We start from the raw sequence: 23,912 nt of genomic DNA, 5'->3' as shown, positions 1-23,912 counted from the left end.
CTTGATGCAGCTAGACATCTCTCCGGTGTCCATTGTGACCAACCAAAAGTCTGCAGGACACTTCAGGTGGCAGCACTGTAGGCTCACTGCCCAAGGCAGGTGACCTGCACCCAGTTCTGCCCTACGCCAACCACCTTCATGGTCACCTTCCTGGTCCCAGGTACCACCACGTCTCACCTGCACCCCTGGGACAATTGACCCCTACCTGTGGCAGCCTCAACTTTGACAACCACAGGGCAAGTGACTAGACAGTGAATCAAGTTCATAGCGTCAGAAGGGGCCCAACAAAGACCGAGGGCTTTCTTTATGTGGTCCTTAGCCAATCATGTCCGGGTGGCCAGGGGGCCTTTATACCTGCCGTTCTCTGTCCCTTCTCCATCTTTCTCGCCATCCAACTCAAGTGTAACCCTCAGAGTCCCAGTTCAACAGTTTCCCTGGCTAGATCAGGCACCCTTGCCTTGGTCTCTTATAACCCTTGCCTTTTTCATACCACTGCCCAGACAGTCATCTGCTCAGTGTCTGTGCCCCTCACAAGAATGGAAGCCACACTAAGTGCAGCTCTCTGACAGGGCCTGGTACATAGTAGGGTTCCATGAGGAGTGCATGGCTGGATGGACGGACGGACGGACGGATGGGTGGGGTGAATGATGTATTGGTTCAGTCAGCCCCAAAATATTCCAGCCTGGGGGAGGGAAGCCTGTTGGATGAGGGCATGGGAATGGTGTCAGGTTCCCAGAAGGGCCACAGTGTCACCTTGTTCCCATTGCAATCCCTGACAGTCTCCCCTCTACATTCGGAAAGAACCCTCTCACCCCAGCCTCATCACAAGGAGGAACAGGCCTTGAGGAGGGGTGGATTCAGGGCCAGATCCTGCGAAACATTCCACCGGGTCCTGGAGTGACCCCCGCGCCCCCTCATCTGACAGCCCAGGGCAAGGCAGGCAAGGAAAGTAGGGTGGCAGGAAGCTGGGCAGAGAGCCAGAAGTCTATCAGGGCTCCGGGCTCACTGATGGGCCTCCACTTGCCCATGGTACTAAAATAAGTGGTCCCAGGAGTGCCTGGGAGCTCTGGCCAACAGGTCCTCTGAGTCTCTTTCTGAGTTCCTGGTTGCACCAGACAAGTTTCTGTTGTCATAACAACCACTGGCTCTCAGTTCTGAGGATGCTACCAGCCTTCACAACTCACAGTCAGGGCCTGCTGGCCTCTCAGCAGCCTGGGTTACTGTCCTGAGAGGGCCTCCCTGCTCCTGGGTTGCAACCCTCCTGTCTGAGCCTTTCTTGGCACCACAGTCCCTTGGGTGTGGCATACAGGAGGTCCAGCCCTTCCCTGTGAGAGGGTGGGCAGCTGGCCTTAAGGTGAAGTGGCTTATCAAAGGCCCTGGGTATGGGGAGCAGGGAGAAGAGCCAGGTGGTAGCTTCCTGCTGCTCCTGGGGTCCCACCTGCAAGGCGGCAAGCCATGCTGTGCAAGCCCTAGGAACTCTCCTAAGGTCGCCCCATTTCATTCTCATAACAACCTCCGAGCTAGGAATGGCCACTCTGTCTTTGGAGGAAGTTCTGGGTTGGGGAGGGTCACGGGGACACACACGTGGCATGCCACAGGCCAGCCACCAAGGCAAGCACCACTGAGACCATGGCTTCCTCTCCCCTGCTTCTCTTCATAGGCGAAGATTTGGGGAGTCTCAGAAGTCACCCTTGCACTCCTAGCTGCTAGGCAATAGTGTGAGCATCCGCCTAGGACTGCTGTGACTCTTAGCCTTAGCACCCCACAATGCTCTGAGGCCTCAAGAGTCCACAAGACTTCTGCTAGCTCTTCTTCAGAGGAGGTGACCTTGAACCACCCAGACCTTTCACAAGGTCTCCCTGGGCAAGACGCCCCTGTGGGACTTCCTGTCTGGCTGCTTGTCTGTAGATGGGGTCTCATGGCTGCTTTGTGGGTCCCTGAGCTCGTCGGCAGAGCGTAGCCATCTAGTGCTTGCTGGACCGGGCTGGTCCCATCCCCCAGTGGCTCCAGGTAACTCAGCGCTTGGTCTGCACCCGCACCTGCTGTCCTCACTTGCTCAACAGCCTACCCACAGCTTCTCTCTGGAGCAGAGCTTGGGGGCATACAAGGAAGACAGCAGTACCAAAAGACCAAGGCACTCAGCATGCTCTCATCTGTCTATTCATCCTTTCATTCTTGTATCCAGTGGCCATTTGGTCGTCCATGCACTGCCCTCCCTGTGACCTGTATCTACGCATTCATCCCTTGACGTGTGCAATCATGTGTAGATCCACCCCTTATGCCTGGGTCCACGTACTACCTGTGACCACTCAACCGCCTGTCCACCAGCTCCTCTTATACCTTTCTACCTACCCAATCCTGTCTCCATTGTCCTGTGTGCATTCAACCATCCATCCACTTATCAACTCTGTCCTATGCACCACCAAAAAACCCTCCTCCTCCACTCAGGCTTCGAGTGATCGACACTTCCTTCTACTCATCCGTTCTTCCAGATCAACTCCCGCGTCGGACCACACACCCATCCCTATTACCTCCCTAATATTCAGCGAGGTCGTTCTCCATCCATCCATCTCTCTAGCTTTCTACCTATCCACCCACTTGTCTGTCCCGCCACCCACCTTCCATCGATACATCAACACGTTATTTACCTGTCCTCGGCCTTCACGTGGCGTGCCGCCATCCCAGCATACACCACCAGCCACGTGACTGGGCCTGTCCTCCTGCCCTCTCCATACACGTCAAGGTTCAAGCCTAACGAAACCTGACTCAGTTCCTTGACTCAGCCAAGAGCTGAGCAGTGGCCGGTCTCTAGCCAAGGATGTCCCCAGAGGCGCTGTCCTCCACGGCCAGCTGGGGTGGGCCCACACGTCCGCTCTCCAGCTGGAAGGGCGGCAAAGTTTCTTCCTATCCTCTGCCACACTCCTGCAGGTCAGGTTTATCCAAGTGACCCAACAGGCAGCACAGAGAGTGCCCCAGGAGCAGTCAGTCACCCTCACTCCTCTGATGGCCAGCTATCTATCTGATGACCACTAGCCACCTGCTGGGGCCTATTCTGGGTCACTCCCCTGGCTGTGACAGGTTCTGACAGTGGGTCCTAGAGATGCCTAGGGCCTAGCCTGAGGTCTGCACAGTCAATCAGCCGCAGAGGAAAGACTGGAACCCAGGGCTGCAGACCCAGTACGGACTTCTTCATGAGTCCAGTGATCAACTCCGGGACAGGGGAGGCAGAAGAGCCTCCTTGTATTTGGAACCACTGCTCCCGCAGGCCACGTTCAGTTCCTCTGACTAAGCTCCTACCCTCATCTGCTCCAACTCAGCCACTGGGCCTTGCTGCCTGAACTTCCGAGAATTCTTGTGTTGCCATCAAGATCCAGACTGATGGGCTGCTGTCACGCCCTCTCATCCATCTGCCCATTCACTTATTCATTGGTTCGTTCTCCAACACAGTGCAGTCAGTGTCTTCAGGAGGGACACCTCAGGGTGCTGCTGTAGGGGTGTTTTGGGGTAAGGCCTCCTGGCACACACTAAGACTTCATTCAGTGGCTGCTACTGTGGGCCCAACTTGTGCTCAAGGGTCTTGGAGGGTTAAACAGAAGGCCACAGACCAGTCTGTTCTGACTCCTCTCTGCTCCAGCCTGGAATGGGCCACTCGGCCCCAGCCTGGCTCCTTCAACAGCCCACGGCTCCAGACAGCCCGCTTTCCCACTCGGCCTCGCAGGTGCCAACAGCTCCAGGTTGTGTCGTCCAGAACAGGCCCCAGGAATGTACACAGACCTGAGACAATAACCTGGGAGGGTCCACTGGGCTGTTGGGCCGCCCCTGCCCGGCCCGCTGCTGCCACTGTGCTTGCTTTCCCGAGCCGCCCTGATTACAGCGAGACATGGGAAAATTAAGGGTTTGCAGAAGGCTGCCAGGCCGTGATGCTGCCTCCCCGCCCTGCTTGTCACAGATGCCAGGCAGAGCCGCCCCACACGGCCACTTGCCCTAGCCGGCTGCCCAAGCACACCACGGCGGATAAGCGACTTCTTCCCACAGTCCTCCTTGCAGCTTAAGAGCTGGGGGGGGGGGGGGGTCTCAGGGATGTCTTGCCTCTGGCCAGCGGAGGAACTGACGTTCAGAGAATCGAGGGGAACTTCCCATAGCCTTCAGAGGCCCAGGATGTGGGGAGGGCTGAGTCCAAGGAGAATGGACAAGTTGGCCCACCTGTGCCCAAAGCACTGGCCCCTGGGGCTGCATTGGTGGGTCGACCTTGGCCCTTAGGGCTCCATAACTGCAGGGCTCCCTCCTCCTGCAGCTAGCCCTTGCTATTGGGGGCTTCCAGCTCCCATCCTGCCATTCAGCAGATTCTGGGACACCACGCTCGCGGGTCCTGCCCCAAAGGAACCTCGCTCTGATGGGGTGGGTACACACAAGGAAGGAAACACCTCTAACCCAGGCAGGAAGCGGAAATGCTGGAGCAGAAATTCCCAGCAACGTGCTGGGGCTCCCCAGCCGGATAGCACCTGCCCGGCGGCCTTAGCCGAGCCCCTGCCTCCACAGCCTCAGTTTCCTCGCCTGACAGTGGGGAGGGAAGGGATGTGGCGGCCTGGTAGGGCCGCCTGAGATGGAGGTGCCCAAGGCTCACGCGTGCCCACGCACGGCCCACGCTCTGGAAGCAGCCCGGGTCCAACCTCCTTCCGGCTCCGCGGCCTTTCTCCCGCCGCCTCTCGAGCAATGTCAGCCGGGCCCCTGCGTCCCGCGAGCCCCCTCCCCGGCCCTGCAGCCTCAGGCCCGGCCCAGGGTCCCCATCGCCCTCAGCCTGCCGCCGCAGGGGCGCGCATGCCGGGCCGGGACCCCGCGCGGTGCCCGGCGTGCAAGCGCCCGCGGTGACCGGGGAGCGGCGGAGCACCGTCCACCACGCCACGCCCCGCCCCGCCCCGCCCCGCCCGAGGGGCCCCGGGCCCCAGCGCCACCGGAGGGCCGCGGCGGGCGCGCGCAGGGACCGCCCCGCCCCGCCGCGGTGCCCGCCCGCCCCGCCCCGCCCGCGCCCCGTCCTCCGGCTCGCGGGTACTCACCGCCCGGCGGAGCCGGCCCGGCCGCCGGCCGCCCGTCCACATGGCCCCCGACCTCTCGCCGCGCCCCCTCCCCTCGGAGGCCGCGCGCCCGAGCCGGCGCGGCCGGGGCTCCCCACCCGCCCCGCTTCCCGCAGGGAGCGCCCGCCCCCCGCCCCCGGCCCGGCTCCCCGCCAGCCCCGGCCCCGCGCAGCCGCGGCTGCTCCGGCTCTTCCCCGCGCCGCGCCGGGCTCGGCGCACGTGGTGGGCGCGGGGCGCACGGGGCTCCGGGCGGGGCGCGGAATGGCGGCGCGGCGCGGCGTGAATGAGCCCCGCGCGCATGAATGGCGGCGGGCGGCATGAATGGAGGCGTGCGGGGCGCGCGGGCGAGGGCCCGGGCCGCGGGCTCTGCATGCCCCGGAGCCCTTGGGATTGCTCACCCTGCCCTGCACTTGACCCCCTAGGCATTCGTGCGGCGCTTGCTGCCGCGTGCCGGCCCACCGCCACTCGGGGACCCCAGGGGTGTGGTTTCGAATATTCGGGTTCCTGCCTGCCCGCAGTGGGCTTACAGTTTACTGCCCGGGAAAACACCTCCCCAAGGTTATTATGGCCCGCCATGCTGTCTTCCCTTGCCTTTTGCCCCGTCCCTGCCCTTCTGGTCGCTTCTGGCGGTGCTTCACGAGCCTGTCTTCCTTTCTACCCTGCCAGACCCGGTGCCCCAGAACTTGGGCAGCGCTGTGATGGGGGAGGCGATTTCTTCACCCCCGGGGAGTTTTCAAAAAGGGAGGATGACCTCAGGAGAGTCACCGTGGCTGGGGCCTGCCAACTGGGGCATCCCTTCTCCTTGTTCCCAGCAAAGCCTAAGGTTCTCCCAGTCCCCACTCTGGGCCCTTACCTCCCAAAGACACCCGAACGTGGCGGTTCTGATGGCCCCCGCCAGGTTACAGCCTGGGACAAGACCAATTTGAGTCCTGACAGCTCAAAGGCCCCTGGGGCATCTAGCCAGGCCAGTACTGCCCAGCGTGTGAGCCTAAGAGACGCAGGGATCAGGAAGGATGGGGGTCTCGGGAAAGGCCACACAGCCAGGCACGTTGGCCTCCCTGTAGGCTCATAGTTCACACGTTTCTGTGGTTTCCAAGAACATGGCAGAGCAGGGGATGCTGCCAGTGAATACCGTATGTGACTTTGTGCTGTGGTAAAATACGCATCACAAAATTTACTGTTTTAATCACCTTTTAAGTGTAGAGTGGGTGTGGGGGCCAGAGGGTTCATCCGCGCTGTCACGTGACCATCACCACCATCCACCTCCTATCTGTGCTGCATACTTGATGGCATCTTCTCTCCCTTCATTAGGGGGGCAGCGGGTGCGCTCAGGCTCTGCGACAGTGCTGAGAAAAGGCGATGATGGCAAGGAAACAGGAGGCAATAAAACCCAGTCACAAGAAGGAAGCAGCAGCCAACAGGAGCCATTTAGTGTCAGGCACAGTCTCTCCTCCCCAACGGGCCCCAGGAACTTTACTGGATAACAGATGGAGAAGAGGTATGGATGGCCCTGAAAATGCCCTTCCTGCCTCCAGCTGCACTGGCGGAGGCTGGGGCAGGTGAAGAGAGGGCAGCTTGGGTGCTGCTCTTCAGGTCCTGTCCATGGTGGACGGCCCAGTGCAGCCTCTGATGAACCGTGATTAGGTCCCTTGCTCTGAGGACCTGGGTTTCTCTAGCCTGAGTATGCTGAGACCACATTCCCATTCTCTGGGGTCCTGACCCCACTCAGTTCACACACAGAGGTGAGAGGCTATGATGCCCAGCCAGCCAGTCCTAATCCTGGTGGCTCTGCCACCTCACACGCCTGGGCCAGAGCAGACAAGTGTGAATGAAGTAAGAGGGACGGGCTGTGTCTACATTTCCTGGGCTGTAGCCCTTCCTCAGAGACGGGTCCTGCTCAGATAGTGCCAGAATGTTCTCTGTCCCTCCTCTGTTGCCAACACACAGATGGCTGGGATGTGGGGGAGGGGCAGTGGCTCTTGCCACAGTCAGCGCACTCAGCCTGGGCCTGCCTGGGAAGGGCCCCACATCTCCTTCCTCAACTCTTTCCGCCTGGCCCCTTGCCTACCTGTGAGGAGGAGGGGAGAAAGCAGGCCCTGGCTGTGGGTCTCAGGGTGCATGGGACCCACCTCTGGTGGAGGAAGACCTCAGGGTACCATCTGAGGTGGAGTGTGTAGCAGGCTGGCTGGGGGTGTGCCTTCGGTTGTGGTACAAAGGGAGGAGGTGCCAAGCTTAGGGACCCTGCCCTGGGTGGAAAAGGCTTTTGCCTCCAGGCGCCTGTCTCCATTTGGCTTCTACTGGGCAAGGGGTGGACCACACCAGCCCCTGGCCCTCACCACCCTCCCAGATGTCTGGAATCCAGGGTCTCATGCCTGTGCCGTCCAGGAGGCCACGTGTGGGTTGCTCCTTTGGCAGAGTTCTTTCTGGGTTTTCAGGGGACAGCGGCCAGAGGGACCCCGGGGCCGCCTTCCTTCTGCTCCTCTGTGCTTTCCAGCCAGGCCTCTGCCCTCCCTCGGTGCCCTCTCCTCCCCACCGCCACCCTGCCACTCCCCACTGGTTCTCTGCGCACCTGAACCTGGTTCTGAGCTGGGCCTTTCCTTTGCTGCACACTATGGGCCTTGCAGACAGGGTTCCCAGCATGATCCCCAGACCTCCAGCAAAAGGTCTGCTGCTCAGGGTGAAGCTGCCAGGGCTGACAACTGGGGACGCAGGGGGCTGACTCCAGAGTGTGGGGCTGGGCAGGCCATGCCACACGGTGGCAGGAAGCCAAGGCCATCTTTAGTCCTCCGGTGATGTCCTTACGTGGCTTCTGCATCATGCATGCCCACCTGCCCCCCCCACGTTTCCAGACAGAACGTGGCCAACGCTGCCAGGCAGGGCTGCAGGCCTGAGGAGCTCTGCCGTGAGGAGAAGCTGGCATTGGTCCACTAAAAAGGTGTTGGGGAGCAGCAAAGAGCAACGCTAGGGTCTGAGATGGCCACAAGCCAGGCTGTCTGGAGGCTGGGCACTGGCGTTGCCTACGCTTGCCTGGTACTCTCCAAAGAGCCAATCCACGAGCACGTGCTGGGTGGAAAGATTGAGTCACTTACACTGGGAGAGGCCCCATGTCAAGCATCAAGCCCATAGACCCCCCCATTGCACGGAGGGTCGCCCGTGGTCTCCGGCCAGCTCGCCATGCTGCCATCAGGCAAGGTTCCAATACCCCACTCACCCTTTACCTCTGCCGCCCCAAAACAACTTGGCCTAGCCTCCGCTGCCTGGTACGCGCCGTCCCACACGCTCAAGCCTTTCTCCATGCACTCGACTCTCTGGGGTGACACGTCCTCTCGGCAGGTGCTAAGGTTGTTCTGTCTCTCACGCCCCTTCCCCACTGTCCCTCTGTCCCCAACATCCACAGGGACGCGCACCCATCCCTGCGCAAACAGCAGGCAATGCTCTGTGGTCCCGGGTCCCTGGAATGGTGGGAGAGAGATGGGCTGCATGGTCTCAGCTCTATCCAGACCTCATCTCATCCCCTGAGTTTCCCGTTCTAACGTCGAGTACCTCCAAGTGCTTTTTCCAGGAAGGCTGTGGCCCCTTATGGGTGTTGCATGTGCCCAGGGTCCTTGCCCTTTTCTGGACAGCCAGTCAAGGCTTAAGTGACCCCAGAAACCCCTACATAGCCACATGACCATGGGTTAATCCTTTGACGTGGGTTTCAGGAAGCCACGGCTCTGGTCCTGTCTACCCAAAATTTTCCAGGAAAGACTCTCCTCTGAGCTCATGTCACCTGTGGAGCAGATGTCCACCTAGCCTGTGCAGAAGAAAGCTGGGCATGAGCAAGACTGGCCCCACCCAGAAGACTCCGCAGCTTCTCACCTGGGGTCACGTCACTGAGAGATGCCAGCGCTGGGCAGAGCCGATGTGCCAGGCACAGAGCTCCTCACAGGGACGCGAGGCGGCAGCAAGGCCGCGTCTGCCAGGGTGTGAGCTGCCCTTGCTGAGAGGAGAAGCGCCCGAGGCGGCCACCAATTTTCCTCACTCCACTGGGCAGGAAAATTATTTCTGCCGGTTCGACTGTGTCCCAGCCAGTTCTCGTGCCTGCAAGAGATTTAGCCAGTCAGTTCATAGAACGACACTGGGGACAGGACCTGCCTGGTGTGCAGACAGAAGGCAGAAAAAGCCTTGGCTGGCTTGGAGGGCAGAGTGCTCAGTCACCATCGTCCTGAGACTCACTGCGAGACAGGCCTCTTCCCCATTCTGGCTCCTCTTGTTTGGGGGGCTTTGTACTAAGAGTTCCCAACCCAGGTGTCAGCCACATCGCAGCTTCACACATCATCAGCACATGGTCCCCACTCAAAGCAGCTCCCATGTGCAAGACTCACCTGGACCCTCCTGGGGACATCACTGCTGACCCACAGCCCCAGGGGACCAGCGCACTTGAGAGGGGCACCTAGATGAGACCCTGGCAGAAGGTGACTGTGGGTCATGGAAGCAGAGGCTAGGATTTGTTTTTTTATTTGAGAGAGAGATGCGGGGGTGGGGGGAGGAGAGGCAGGGGTCACTGAGCAGGAGGAGCTTCCAAAGACAGCCTGTGCCAAAGTTTTGCCAGGACTTGGGAACACTCTCAAGGGGCTGACTGCCTCTTACAGGGTGGCTACCCTTCCTGGGCCCAGTCCTGCATCCTGCCTCTTGCAGGACTGGCCTCCTCAGACTTGAGACTCCAGGAAGGCTGGCTGGATTTCTGTCTCACCTGGGTTTCTTCCTATCAGTCTGTCTTTGACTAATCATATGCCCTATGGGGCAGGGAGTGCCCAGGCTTCAAGCCTTCCTGGCCTGGCCTGCCTTCTGAGCTCAACTGGCCCATCCACACTTTGTGGAGAGCCATGGTCTTGTGCATGGTCTTGTTCTCCTCTTCAAGATGATATTATGAAAGATGTCAGAATCAAAATGGAGTCTCTTATGTCAACCCTAATTAAAAAGTAAACGAAGCAGGAGACGGTGCAGGAAGGGTTTGCACTCCCACACCTCTGCTGATCATAGCTTCCACAGACAACTCCTTGATTCACAACTGCCCACAAAGTACTGTGAAGACACCTGCCTCGCCGTGGTCTTCCAACCCTCGGGCTGACGCCACCATTATGCTTTCCTCTGGCCTAGGGTTACTGTTTCAAAAGCTCTGCTATAACCCTCTCATTTTGTCTTTCTGGGGGTGTGTTAATGTGTGTGTGGCAGGGGGAGGGGCATGCATATGTATGTGGGTGCACATGCATGTGGAGGCCAGAGATTGACTTTGGGTTTTATCCTCCAGCATTCATCCCACTTTATTTATTTATTTGTTTTTGATTTTTCAAGGTACAGTCTCTCTCTAGTCCAGGCTGGCCTGGAACTTACTATGCATTCTCAGGGTTGCCTTGAAATCATGGTGCTCCTCTTATCACTGCCTCCCGAGTGCCAGGATTAAAGGCATGTGCCACTATGCCTGGCATGCCTTTTTTATTTTATTTTTTTTTGATACAAGGTCTTGCATGGAATCTAAAGCTTTTCAATTCAGCTAGACTCGCTGGCCAGCAGGCCCCATGGATGCTTGTGTCTACACCTGGGATTAAAGACACGTGCCGCTATGCTGGGATTTAATGTGGGTGCTCAGTGCTCAGTGACTGAACTCGGGACCTTATGCTTGTGTGGCAAGCACTTTGCCTGCTGAGCCAGCTGCCTGGCCCCCTTTTTGTTGCCTTTCAAACCTTCCCTCTCCTCAAGCTCCTTGAACACGTCCGTAGCATGCATGTTCTCAGTGCGGCGTTCCCTTCCCAGATAAAAATCATTATCCTTTGAGACACACTCGGGTTGTCACTTCGATTAACAGCATCATGACCCTTTCTCTGCATCGCTGTTATGAAGACGGGGGGCTGAGTCTGTGACAGCCCCGCTGTCCCTTATTGCACACAGGAGGCTCCGCTGATGGCAAGGCTGGAGGCCAGAAGCTTAGAGAGAAGCTGACCGACCCACAGGGAAGTCAAGCTCTTGAGCAAAAGGGGGAGCTGAGCAGACACTCCCTGGGCTGGGGCCCAGCCCCCTCTGCCCCTTGCGGCTGGCTTTTCAGGGATGGCAGGCCTGAGGCTGCTCTAGATGTGGGCCCTCGCATGCCCCCCCCCATACTGACTCCTGCCTTGCTGATGGAACCTCTGTCCATTGGCAGAGACGTGGTGCTAGCTGGGCACGGGTGGCACGTCCCAGCTGTGGTCACAATCAGGCACAGTCAGGTCACTGAGCCTGGGGAGCTGTGTGGAAGGAGTTAGTAAAAGAGACTGCATTTATTGTGTATGTCACAACTTTATTGAGGCATGCAGTACACGGCTCATAGTTCCAGTGTAACATGATGAGTTTTGACACATATAAACACCAGCATACAGAGAGTGAGTGTTTCTGTGAATTGCAAGTGTATTCTGGTACTCGGTAAACCTCCCTCCCTTGGCCCAAGGCCTCATCCGCCTCCTTCATTACAGACCCGTTTACATGTTTCAGTGTCTTCTGTAAGTGGAGTTTATGCTCTTTCTTGGCTGGGGTGGGGAGCATCTGGCTTCTTGCTGTGAGTATGGCACACGCATCTGGAGTTTGCAACAGCTGAAGGCCCTGGCGCACCCTCTCTCTCTCTCTCTCTCTCTGTGTGTGTCAAATAAACAGCTAAAAATAAATAAATAAAATATTTTTAAAAAATCTACCACACTGCTTCCAAAGTGGCTGAATTATCTTCCACTCCCAACAGCAGAGTGAGAGATCAGAGCTTCATGTCCCTGCGGACACTTGGGGCACTCAGTCTTGCATTTCAGCCACGGGGTTGCAGTCCTCATTTTCCCAGTGATGGCTGAAGAAACGGATTTACGTTCCTGGAGCGCCTGCCCAGATCTTTGACCCATGATTTTTAAAGCCTTTTTATTGATAATTTTCATATATATGTATATAATATATATAATTTTTTAAAATTTTTTATTTTTATTTATTTATTTGAGAGTGACAGACACAGAGAGAAAGACAGATAGAGGGAGAGAGAGAGAGAGACAGAGAGAGAATGGGCGCGCCAGGGCTTCCAGCCTCTGCAAACGAACTCCAGACGCGTGCGCCCCCTTGTGCATCTGGCTAACGTGGGACCTGGGGAACCGAGCCTCGAACCGGGGTCCTTAGGCTTCACAGGCAAGTGCTTAACCGCTAAGCCATCTCTCCAGCCCATGTATATAATATATTTTGATCGTTATCCCTCCCCATCACCTTCCTTTGTCCCCCTTTCCCATCTCCTTCTACTTTCTTTCCAATCAGTCTATCTTTTAGTTTGATGTCTTCCTTTGCCCTCCTCTTTTTGAGGTACAGTCTCAGTAGCTGCTATAATGTCATGAATGCAACAGCCACGTCATGTCCAGAAGTCAGCACATCTCCCTACCACCTGGCTCGTTCTTTCTTTCTTTCTTTGAGAGAGAGACAGAGACAGAGACAGAGAGAGAGAGAGAGAGAGAAGAGATACAGAAATAGGCAGGGAGAGAGAGAGAGAGAGACGGAGGGAGAGAGAATGGGTGCACCAGGGCCTCCAGCCACTGCAAATGAACTCTAGATGCATGTGCCCCCTTGGGCATCTGGCTTATGTGGGTCCTGGGGAGTCAAACCTAGGTCCTTTGGCTTTGCAGGCAAGCACCTTAACCACTAAGCCATCTCTCCTGCCCTCGTACATTCTTTCTGTCCCCTCTTCTGCAATGTTCCGTGAGCCTTGGAAGCTATGACAGAGGTGCCTCGTTTAGCACCGAACACTGAGCAGTCACTTGTTCTCAGCACTTTGAAGAGTTTCAGGTCTCCCCAGTAGCCACTGTCATCCGCAAAAAGAAACTTCTTTGGCTAAAGGTGAAAGCAGCACTAATCTATAGACCTAAACATAAAGATTTAGATGGCAACTCGGTGTTGCTCATGGTTTAATTGGGTTGTTTGGATTCTTATTCCTTAGTAAGGTTTTTTTTTTTTTTTTAAACGTTACTTATTTATTTATGAGAGACAGAGGGAGAGAGAATGGGCACACCAGGGCCTCTAGCCACTGCAAATGAACTCCAGATGTATGTGCCCCCTTGTGCTTCTGGCTTACATGGCTTCTGGGGAGTCAAACCTGGGTCCTTAGGCTTCTCAGGCAAATGTCTTAACCACTAAGCCATCTCTCCAGCCTCAGTAATTTTTTAATATATTCTATGTAAACATTCTCTTTTTTTTTTTAATTTTAGAGAGAGAGAATTGCTGCTCCAGGGCCTCAGCCACGGAAATTGAACTCCAGGTTCTTGTGCCACCTAGTAGGCATGTACAACCTTGTGCTTGCCTTACCTTTGTGTGTCTAGCTTACATGGGACTTGGAGAGTCAAACATAGGTGCTTGGGCTTCTCAGGCAAGCGCCTTAACCACGCTAAGCCATCTCTCAGCCCTAGACACATATTCTTTACTAGATATATATTTTACAAATATTCTCTTTTATCCATGTTTGCTTTGTGGCTTTCTTACAAGTGACTTTTGCGAGAAAAGGGGTTTTTCATGTGTATATGTATGTGGTGTGCATTTATGTTCACCTGTTTGCATGTATGTGGGTGCATGTGTGTGCACATACATGTGGAGATGAGAAGCTGACATTGGGTGTCTTCCTCAATTGCTCTCTACATTATCTTTAAAAATATTTAATTTATTTATTTGCAAAGAGAAAGAGAGAGAATATAATGGGTGTACCAGGGCCTCTTACCACTGCAAATGAATGCCAGATGCATGCAGCTCTTTGAGCATCTGCCTTTACATGGATACTGGGGAATTGAACTCAGGCAGTCCGGCTTTGTGAGCAAGTGCCTTTAACTGCTGAGCTATCTCTTCAGCCCCATCTCCCTGATTCTTTGAGACAGGGTCTCACTGCCCCTGGAGCTCACCTAGTCAGCAAGCCCTGCTTGTCTCCACTTCTCCTGCGCTGGAATTACGGTCTCATCTCACCACTCTTGACATTTACGTGGGTTCTGGAGTCTAAACCCAGGTCTTCATGTTTGTACGGCAATCACTTTACCCACGGGGAACCATTGCCCAGCTCTGGGTTTTCATTATGATAAAGTCAGTTTCATTAATTCTTGATTTACAGTTTGTGTTAAAACATCCTTTTTTAATTTTTTTGTTTTATTTATTTATTTGAGAGCGATGGACAGAGAGAGAAGGAGGCAGAGAGAGAGAAAGAGAGAGAGAATGGGCGCAGCAGGGCCTCCAGCCACTGCAAACGAGCTCCAGACGCATGCACCCCATTGTGCATCTGGCTAACGTGGGTCCTGGGGAATCGAGCCTCGAAGCAGGGTCCTTACGATTCAGAGGCAAGTGCTTAACCACTAAGCCATCTCTCCAGCCCCCCCTTTATAATTTTTTTTTTGTCTGTGTATGCATGTGTGTGCTGTATGATGTATGATGAGTGACTTATGGTGTATGGTGGGGGGCATATGATGTATGTATGTGGTGTGTATGGTATAGGAAGTGTGTGTGTGGTATATGGTGTGTGTATGTGTGTGTGTGAGAGAGAGAGAGAGGGAGAGAGAGAGAGAAAGAGATGTGCATGGCACACGTATGCAGGTCAGAGGACAACATGGAGTGTCACTCTTGCCTTCCACCTTGTATAAGACAGGGTCTCTCTTGTTGGTTTGCTGAGGTGAGTGAATGCCAGACTAGCAGGCCACACATGCTTTGGGGTCCTCCTGACTCTCCCTCCCATTGTCGTAGGCCGACTGAGATCACAGATGTGTGCTACCTGCACCCAGCCTTACATGATCCTTGGGATCTAAACTCTGGCCCCCAGGCTTACACGGCAAGTGCTTTTAACCACTGAGCAATCTCTCTAGCCCTAAGACATCTTTGCTAACCAGCTGCTGTTAATACAGTTCATAGATATTAGTTCATTTTATCTTACAGTTGTAGCAGATCTTTTGGTAAATTCTTTAGAAATGCTTATGTAGATGATCACCTTAGCCTGATTTCTGCTGCTATAACAGAATACCTAAGTTTGGGTAATTTATAAGGAAAAAATATTTGTTTGACACGTTTGAGAGGCTTCTTGGTAGTCCAAAGGCATGGTGCTGGCAAGGGCCTCATGTGGCTTCAAGTCATGGTGGAAGGTGAAGAGAAAGCTTGTGAGCAAGAAGGAAAAACACAGGGTAGCCTGGCTCTATAACACTGTGCTCTTCTAAAAAAAAAAAAACCATATATATATATATATATATATATATATCGCACAGCAAAAGCTAACCCAGTCCCTTCAGAAAGACATTAATCCATGCTGAGGTTGTAGCTTAGTAATAGAGCACTTGCCTAGTGTATATGAGGTCCTAGGTTCAAATCCCTATAACACCACACACACACACACACACACACACACACACACACACAGAGAGAGAGAGAGAGAGAGAGGGAGGGAGGGAGAGAGGGGGAGGGGGGCACTAATACTTCTGACAGCCTAGTCACTTTCAGAGGGCTCCTTCCTTCCAGTTGGCCACAATGGCAGTAGAATTTCAACATGTGCTTCAATGGAGACAGCCATATTCAACCACTGCAATGGCATATCTTCTGCACATAAATACAGTTTCACTTTGGGCTTTGCAAGCATTATGACTTTTCCTTGCTTCCTGCACTGTCAAGGACTCCACTATGGTGCTAAATCGAGGAAGTGGGGGTGGCCCTAATGCCTCTGTCATCTGTAACTTCCCAGCTTCCCCAAGGTGCCCTTTATCAAATTGGGAAGCTTATTCTTTGCTCCCAGCTTACTGAATCTTTATGAAGAGTAATTTAAGTTTGTAAAAAAAAAAAAAAAAAAGACTTTGCATCTAACAAGATGATATGTGATCTTCTTTTCAGTATTAACATGTTGAATGACACGATCTTTAAATGTTGAACCAACCTTGCATTGCTGGGATCGCTGCCCCCTTGACATGATGCCCTGTTGGATTCAGCTGTAAATCTTGTGTTGGCATTTTTGGTGTCTGTTCGAAGCCTTCTTCTGCAATGTTGCAGTCTCGCCTTGGTACTTGAGGTAGTGCTGGGCTCAGAAGATGAGTTGAAAGTTTCTTTCCACTTCTATTTTTTTGGAAGCATTCCTGTACAGTGAGTTCTATTTCTTCATTAAGACTTTGGTAGAATTTGCCAGAAAAGCCATCTGGATCTGGGATTTTCTCTAAACTACAAATGTCATTTCTTTAATGAATGTAGGGTTGGCTATTAATTCTTTCAAATAATTTTCCCGTTCCCTCTATGGTGTCAAATTCGCTGGCACAAAGTTGTTCAAAATACCCACTTGCTCTTTTTCATAACTGGAGACTCGGTGATGTCCCATCTCCTCCCCGGTGCTGCCAATATGAGCTGCGGGCTGTGCCTTCTCGTCTTCTCTCTCCTCTTTGTCCTCCTGATCAGAAATGACAGCAGCACCTTTGCTCACTACTTTTCTGTGTGTATGTCTATGTGTGTGCACACACATGTACTTGCATGCACGTGCATGTGTGGTGCTGGCATCGAGCCCGGGGCCGAGTGCACTTAGGAGAGCTCTCTACCACTGAGCTGCAGCCTCAACCTCTGACTTCAGTGTAACTGATTTGCTACTACGTTTTCTATTTCATTGATTTCTGCTCTTATCCTCATGTGTCCTTTGCTGCTTACTTCAGATTTTTCTCTTTTTTTTTCTTCTAGTTTTCTAAAGTGAAAATTGAGGTCATTGATCTGAGACCTCTTCTCTCTCTTCTTCTTCTTCCTTCTCCTTTCTTCCCCTATTTTCCCTCCCCTCCTCTTCTCCTCTCCTTTCCCCTCCTCTCCTCTCATCTCCTTTCCCCTCCCTTCTTCCTCTCCTCTCCCCTCCCTTCCTCCTATCTTCTCTTCTTCTCTCTTATTCTTCTCCTCTCCTCTCCCCTCCCCTCCCCTCTTCTCCTCTCCCCTCCCTTCTCTTCCCCTCCCCTATCCTCTCCTCTCCTCTCCTTTCCCCTCCCCTCCCCTCTTCTCCTCTCCCTTCCCTTCTCTTCCCCTCCCCTCCCCTCCCCTCCCCCTCCTCTCCTCTCCTCTCCTCTCCCCTCCCCTCCCCTCCCTTCCCTCTCCCCTCCCCTCTCCTCTCCTCACCTTTGCTGTCCTCTCTCCTCTCCTTTCCCCTCCCTTTCCCTCCCCTCACCTTTTCTGTCCTCTCTCTCTCCTTTCCTCCTACTTTTCTTATTCTTCTCTCTCTCTTTTGACATGGTTCCTATAGACCAAGATGGTCTCAAACTTTCTATGTAGGTGAGGCAGGCATTGAACTCTTTTAAGACACTTTGTTTTGGGGGCTGGAGAGATTACTTAGTGGTTAAGGTACTTGTCTGTGAAGCCTAAGGACCCGCATGTTCAACTCTTCAGGTCCCATGTAAGTCGGAAGCACCTGGTGACACAAGTGTGCAAGGTCGCACGTGCACAGAAGCTGGCACACCCATCTGGAGTTCAATGACAGTGGCTGGAGGCCCTGGTGTGCCAATCCTCTCTCACATAAAAAAAATATTTTTAGGGCTGGAGAGATGGCTTAGAGGTTAAGCACTTGCCTGTGAAGCCTAAGGACCCCAGTTCGAGGCTCAACTCCCCAGGACCCACGTTAGCCAGATGCGCAAGGGGGCGCACATGTCTGGAGTTCGTTTGCAGTGGCTGGAGGCCCTGGTGCACCCATTCTATCTCTCTCTGTCTATCTGCCTCTTTCTCTCTCTGTCTGTTGCTCTCAAATAAATAAGTAAAAATAACAAAAATTATTTAAAAAAATTTTTATTTATGGGCTGGAGAGATGGCTTAGCAGTTAAGGTGCTTGCCTGCAAAGCCTAAGGATCCAGATTCAATTTTCCAAGTCTCATGTAAGCCAGATGCACAAGGTGACACATGGGTCTGGAGTTCATTTGCAGTGGCTAGAGGCCCTGGCACACCCATTCTTTTTCCTTTTTCTCTCCTTCTCTTCTGTATCAAATAAAAAATAATTAAAAATTTTTTATTTATAAGAGAATATGTGTATGGACATACTAGGGCCTCTTACTGTTTCAAGTAAACTCCAGACATATGTGCCACTTTGTGGATCTGGCATTACATGGATACTGGGGAAGCAAACCTAGGTCATCAAGCTTTACAAGCAAGCACCTTTAACCACTAAGCAATCGTACCAGCCCCAGGCCTGGAACTCACCTCCACTCCCAAGTGTTGGGATCACAGGTGTGCCCCACTATGTCCAGCTCTGTTTTCTTTATAGTGTAAACATTTAGGTTCTCTAACTTTCCTCAAATCATTGTTTTAGCTGCATTTTATATGTCATAGTTTATTTATTTATTTATTTATTTATGAGAGAGTGACAGACAGAATGGGCATGCCAGGGCTTCCAACCAACACAAATGAACTCCAGACACATGCGCCACTTGGTGCACCGGGCTTATGTGGGTACTGGGGAATCCAACCTGGGTCCTTAGGCTTTGCAGGCAAACACCTTAACCATGAAGCCATCTCTCCAGACTTTTATGTCATACTTTTACAGTTTGCATTCAGGAGAAGATTTTCCAATTTCATGTAATTATCTTCTTTAACTTTAACCCACAGATCTCTTAGGGGTGTGTTGTTCAGCAGCCAAGTGTTTTGTGGTTTGCTAGACATCTGCTGTGGAATGCTGCCCTCTGAGTATGACGTGGTCCTTGCCATTTTGAACCCTCAACAATCGTGATTACCTCAGGAGACCTGCACGAGATTGGGCCATTGACTTTCCATTGTGGAGCAAGAGAAGGGACTCACAAGGTCCCAGCCCTCTTTGAAGATACGCAGCAGTTAACAGTTGCTGGGTAGAATGAAAGATTTTTCTTCAGTAATGGAGCTGCTTGTCAGTTGTAAACAACCCCTCACCCGTGCTTCTATAAGACTGGCTCAGGTGGGTGGAATCATTCTGTTTTTTTTTGGGGGGGGGCGGGTAGGGTCTCACTCTAGCTCAGGCTGACCTGGAATTCACTCTGTACCCTCGGGGTAGCCTCGAACTCACTGTGATCCTCCTGTCTCTGCCTTCCGAGTTCTGGGATTAAAGGTGTGTACCACCATACCTGGCTGGAATCATTCTTTTTTAAAAAATGTTTTATTGACACCCTCCATACATATAGACAATATGCCATGATCATAATATCCCTACCACCACCTTCCCTTTTTTCCCTCCTCTATTTTCCTTCCACTAAATCTCTTCTTTTCAACTAGTCTCTTTTATTTTAAGCTCATCATTATTTTCTCCTATTGTGCAGATCTTGTGCAGGTAGTGTCAGCCACTGTGAGATCGTGAATATCACGACCACTTGGTGTGTGGAAGATGGTATTTCACAGTACTCCTTAATTTCTTTGGCTCTTACATTCTTTATGTTTTTAAATATTTTTAATGTTTATTTTATTTATATGAGAGAGAGAAATAGAGAGAGAGGAAGAGAGAGAGAGAGAGAGAGAGAGAGAGAGAGAGAGAGAGAGAGAGGGAGGGAGAGAGAGAGAGAGAAGGAGGGAGGGAGAATGGGCATGCTAGGGCCTTCAGCCACTGTAAAAACTCCAGAGGCATGCACCATCTTGTGCACCTGGCTTATGTGCGTCCTGGGAAATTGAACCTGGGTCCTTTGGCTCCACAGGCAAATGCCTTAAGTGCTAAGCCACCTCTCCAGCCATGGCTCTTACATTTTTTCCACTGCCTCTTCTGCAGAAAGTGTAAGACTCGGGAGTGTAAGACAGTGTTGTAGAGATGTCTCACCTAGTGCCGAGCGCTCCACCGCCACCTCTTCTCTGCACTTAAGTCTCCTCATCTGAAAAGTGAAGCTTCGTAACCAAAAGTGAGAGTAGTGTTGATCTATGAGCTTAAGCATTTGGAGGGTAATTTCATTTAGAGAGAGCAGCAGTAGTCCCCCCACAACTGCCAAAGCTTATGACCTCCAACCCATAGGTTTTCAGTACCAAGCATTACCTACCTTCCATGGAGCAGGCCACAGATTCATCATAGAGCAGTTGGTTTCCTCCATAACAGACATGCCACCATTGTACCAGTTGGCACATTTGTCCTGACTGTCCATCCAGAAAGCTTTCCATGTCCATTTCTGATTAAGATCATTGATGGCTTTTCTCCCCCAACGGGCTGCGTAGCTCTTTCCAGCATCCTGACAGCTAGTCAACAGGGAGGAGGCTTCCAGCTCAGCTCCAGCCTGATTTCTCAGTGACCTGAAGCCCACGCATTTGGAGTCTTCAGCAATGGGGTCTTATCCTCTAGTTCCAGTGGGAAACCAAGAGCCTTAGCAATAACCTGTTATGTTTTGAAGACATCAGGGGCCTCTCTGACCAAAACTCACTGGAAGGTATCTTACCCCTGGCACTGAAATTTTCTTGTTACAATATATGGCTTCTGGGCACAACATTATTCACACCCACAGGGTACTTCTGCCAAAACTCTCTTGTTTTAAATATAAATCTTATTTAGCTAGCAAAGAAGTAGGTTTCCATATGGCTTATTCATAACATTAATTTTGGTTAACTCTCTTTCCACCTCTTTCTCTCTTCCACACCCTCCCCTGGCCCCACTTAGACCCTTTTACCCTCAGTATCCGGCCCCTCTACTTACGTATCAACCATACTCTCCCCTTAAGCTCTACATTTGAAGCTAGGATCAAAACACGTGACATTTGGGCTGGAGAGAGTGCCTAGTGGTTAAGGTGCTTACCCGCAAAGCCTAAGGATCCCAGTTCAACTCTCCAGAACCCACGTAAGCCAGATGCTCAAGGTGGTACCTGAGTCTGGAGTTTGTTTACAGTGGCTATAGGCCTTGGTGTGCTCTCTCTCTCTCTCTTTCTCTTAAATAGATAAAATATTTTTTTTAAAAAAACATCTGGTATTTGACTTTCTGAACCTGGGTTACTTCACTTCATATAATCGTTTCCAGATCCAGATTTTCCTCTGAAAATTTCATAATTTCATTTTTTGTAGCTGATTAAAACTCCGTTGTATAAATGTATCACATTATCACCATCTACTCATCAGTTGAAGGACATCTTGGCTGGTTTAATTTCCTAGCTAGTGGGAATAGAGCAGCAATGAGCATGGATAAGCAAGTATCTTTTTAGTGATGAGTAGAATCCTTAGGCCATATGCCAAGAAGAGGTATAGATGTCATATGGTAAATCTAGTTTTAGCTGTCTGAAGAACTTCCACATTGGTTTCTACAATGATTGCACCAGTTTACATTTCTACCAACAATGGAAAAGGGATCATCTTTCCTCACACTATCTCCAGCACTTATTGTCATTAGATTTCTTTATAATAGCCATTCTGACAGGGGTGAGGTGGACTCTCAACGTAGTGTTAATTTGCATTTCCCTTATGGCTAAAAATGTAGATCATGTTCATAGATTTATTGGCCATTTATACTTCTTTTGAGAACTTTTTATTTGGTTCTACAGACCATTTTTTGAAGGGGCTATTTGATTTATTATTTAGATTTTTGAGTTCTTTGTACATTCTAGATATTAATCCTCTGTCAGATGTGTAGCTGGCAAAGATTTTCTCCCAATCTGTAGGTTGCTTCTTTGCTCTATTCACAGTGTTCTTTGCTGTACAAAAGCTTTTAATTTCACGAGGCCCCAATGGTTGATTAGCAGTTTTACTTTCTGAGCAACTGCGGCTCTCTCCAGAAAGCCTTTGCCTATGCCAGAATGTTGAAGTGTTTCCCCTGCTCTTCCCCTTAGCAGTTTTGGGGTTTCATAACTTATGTTAAGGTCTTTCATTCATTTGGAATCAGTTCTTGTGCCTGGACAAAGAGAAGAATCTATTTTCATCTTTATACGTATAAATGTCCAATTCACCAGCCTCATTTGTTAAAGTGACTGCATTTTCTCCAGTGAATATTTTTGGCATTTTTGTCAAAAATCAGATGGCTGCAGCTGCCTGGGTTTACAGCTGAGTCTTCTATTTTGTTCCATTGATCAGCATGTCTGCACTGTTACTCTGGCTCTGTAAAGTACCTCACAATCACATATGGTGATGCCACCACCCTCACTTTTGTTCCTCAGGACTACTTTGGCAATCTGAGGTATTTTGTGCCTCGAAATAGATTTTAGGATTTTTTTTCTATTTCAGTGAAAAATAATATTGGAATTTTGATAGGGATTGCATTAAATCTTTAGCTTGCTTTTGATAGATAGACATTTTCACAATATTGATTCTTTCAATCCATGAATATGGGATATTTTTCCATGTCCTGGTGTCTTCAATATTTTTCTTGAGTCTTAAAGTTTTCATTATAGAGATCATTTTCTACCTTGGTTGTTTAATCCAAGGTATTACATCTTTTTGGAGGCAATTGTGCATGGGAGTGTTTCTCTGATTTCATCCTCAGCACGTTGTCAGTGGTTTCTGTGTATTAATTTTGTATCCTGCTACTTTGCTGAAGGTGTTGATCTGCTCTAACAGCTTTCTGGTAGTCTTCAGGGTGCCTTATATCTACATTGTATCATCTGCAAATAATGGTACTTGGACTTCTTCGTTTCCTATGTGTGTGCTTCTGATTGGAGTCTCCTGTCATTGCTATAGCGAAGACTTCCAATTCTAAATAAAACTGGGGACAGTGGCCACTCTTGCCTTGTTCCTGATTTTAGTGGCAATGCTTCAAGTTTTTCCCCATTTAGTATAATGTTGCCTGTAGGTTTGTCATAAATAGCCTTTAATATGTTGAGATATGTTCCATTTATTTCCAATTTCATTAGGACTTTTATCATGAAGGGATGTTGGATTTTTGTCAAATGTCTTCTCTGCAATATTGAGATGATCATGTGATTTTTTTGTCCTTGAGTTCATTTATATGGTGTATTACATTTATTGATTTGCATATATTCAGCCATCCCTGCATCTCTGGAATAAAATCTAATTGGTTAGAGTGAATGATCTCTTTGATATGTTCTTGCATTCTTTTGCCAGTGTTTTGCTGAGGATTTTCATATCTGTGTTCATGGGGAGATTGGTTTGTACCTTTTTATTGTGTCTTTATCTGGTTCTGGGGTCAGGGCAATGCTGGTTTTGTAAAAGGAGCTTGGTAGTGTAGTGCTCTTTCCTTTTCTATTTTATGGAATAATTTGGGAAGCACTGACACTAGGTCTTCTATGAAGGTCTGATAGAATTTACCAGTGAGTCTATCTAGGTCTGGCCTCTTTTCAGTGGGGAGATGTTTTATAACTGCTTTGATCTCAGTGATTGCTATAGGTCTGTTTAAATGGTTCATCTCATCTTGTTTTAAGTTTGGTAGGTCATGTATATCTAGAAATTCATCCATTTCTTTTAGATTTTCCAGTTTAGTGGATTATATGTTTTTGTATGTGCTCATGATCACTTGAATTTCATTGCTATCCAGTGTAATGATATCCTTTTCATCTCTGATTTAATTAATGTGGATCCCTTTTTTCTTCCTTTTGGTCAGTTTCACTAAGGGTATATTAATCTTGTTTATTCTTTCAACAAACCATTTTTTGTCGATTCTTTGTATTTTTTCATTTCTATTTTGTCATTTTCTGCCCTGACCTTCATTATTTCTTTCTGTTTACTAATTGTTGGTTTGACTTGTTCTTCTTTTTCCAAGACCTTAATGTACAGAATTGTTGTTTATTTGTGACCTTTCTAATTCTTTTTTGTATATGTTTTATAGTCTTTCTTACTGTTGATGTATAGTTTTATCCCATTGTGATCAGATAGAGTATGTTGAATTATTTCAGTTTTCCTGTGCTTAATACTTGCATTGTTTCCTAATATTTTCCTATTTTAGAGAATGTTCCACATGCTGCTGAAAAGAATGTGTGTTATGCA

The 23,912-nt window shown here is 50.6% G+C and overlaps 1 protein-coding gene across 1 annotated transcript in view; it reads right to left on the bottom strand.

Moving 5' to 3' along the window:
* Begain (brain enriched guanylate kinase associated) overlaps positions 1-5,097 on the bottom strand; it is a 35,780-nt gene extending 30,683 nt beyond the window's left edge. The window contains exon 1 of the mRNA XM_045155077.1: positions 5,055-5,097. Within this exon, the coding sequence (XP_045011012.1) occupies positions 5,055-5,096 (42 nt within the window). The 5' untranslated portion in view covers position 5,097. The remainder of the gene's footprint in view (positions 1-5,054) is intronic.
* Between the last annotated feature and the right edge of the window lie 18,815 nt (positions 5,098-23,912).

The sequence above is a fragment of the Jaculus jaculus genome, chromosome 7 (assembly GCF_020740685.1).
Source record: "Jaculus jaculus isolate mJacJac1 chromosome 7, mJacJac1.mat.Y.cur, whole genome shotgun sequence".
NCBI classification, from domain to species: Eukaryota; Metazoa; Chordata; class Mammalia; order Rodentia; family Dipodidae; genus Jaculus; species Jaculus jaculus.
This window is presented reverse-complemented; position numbering and strand designations above follow the sequence as displayed.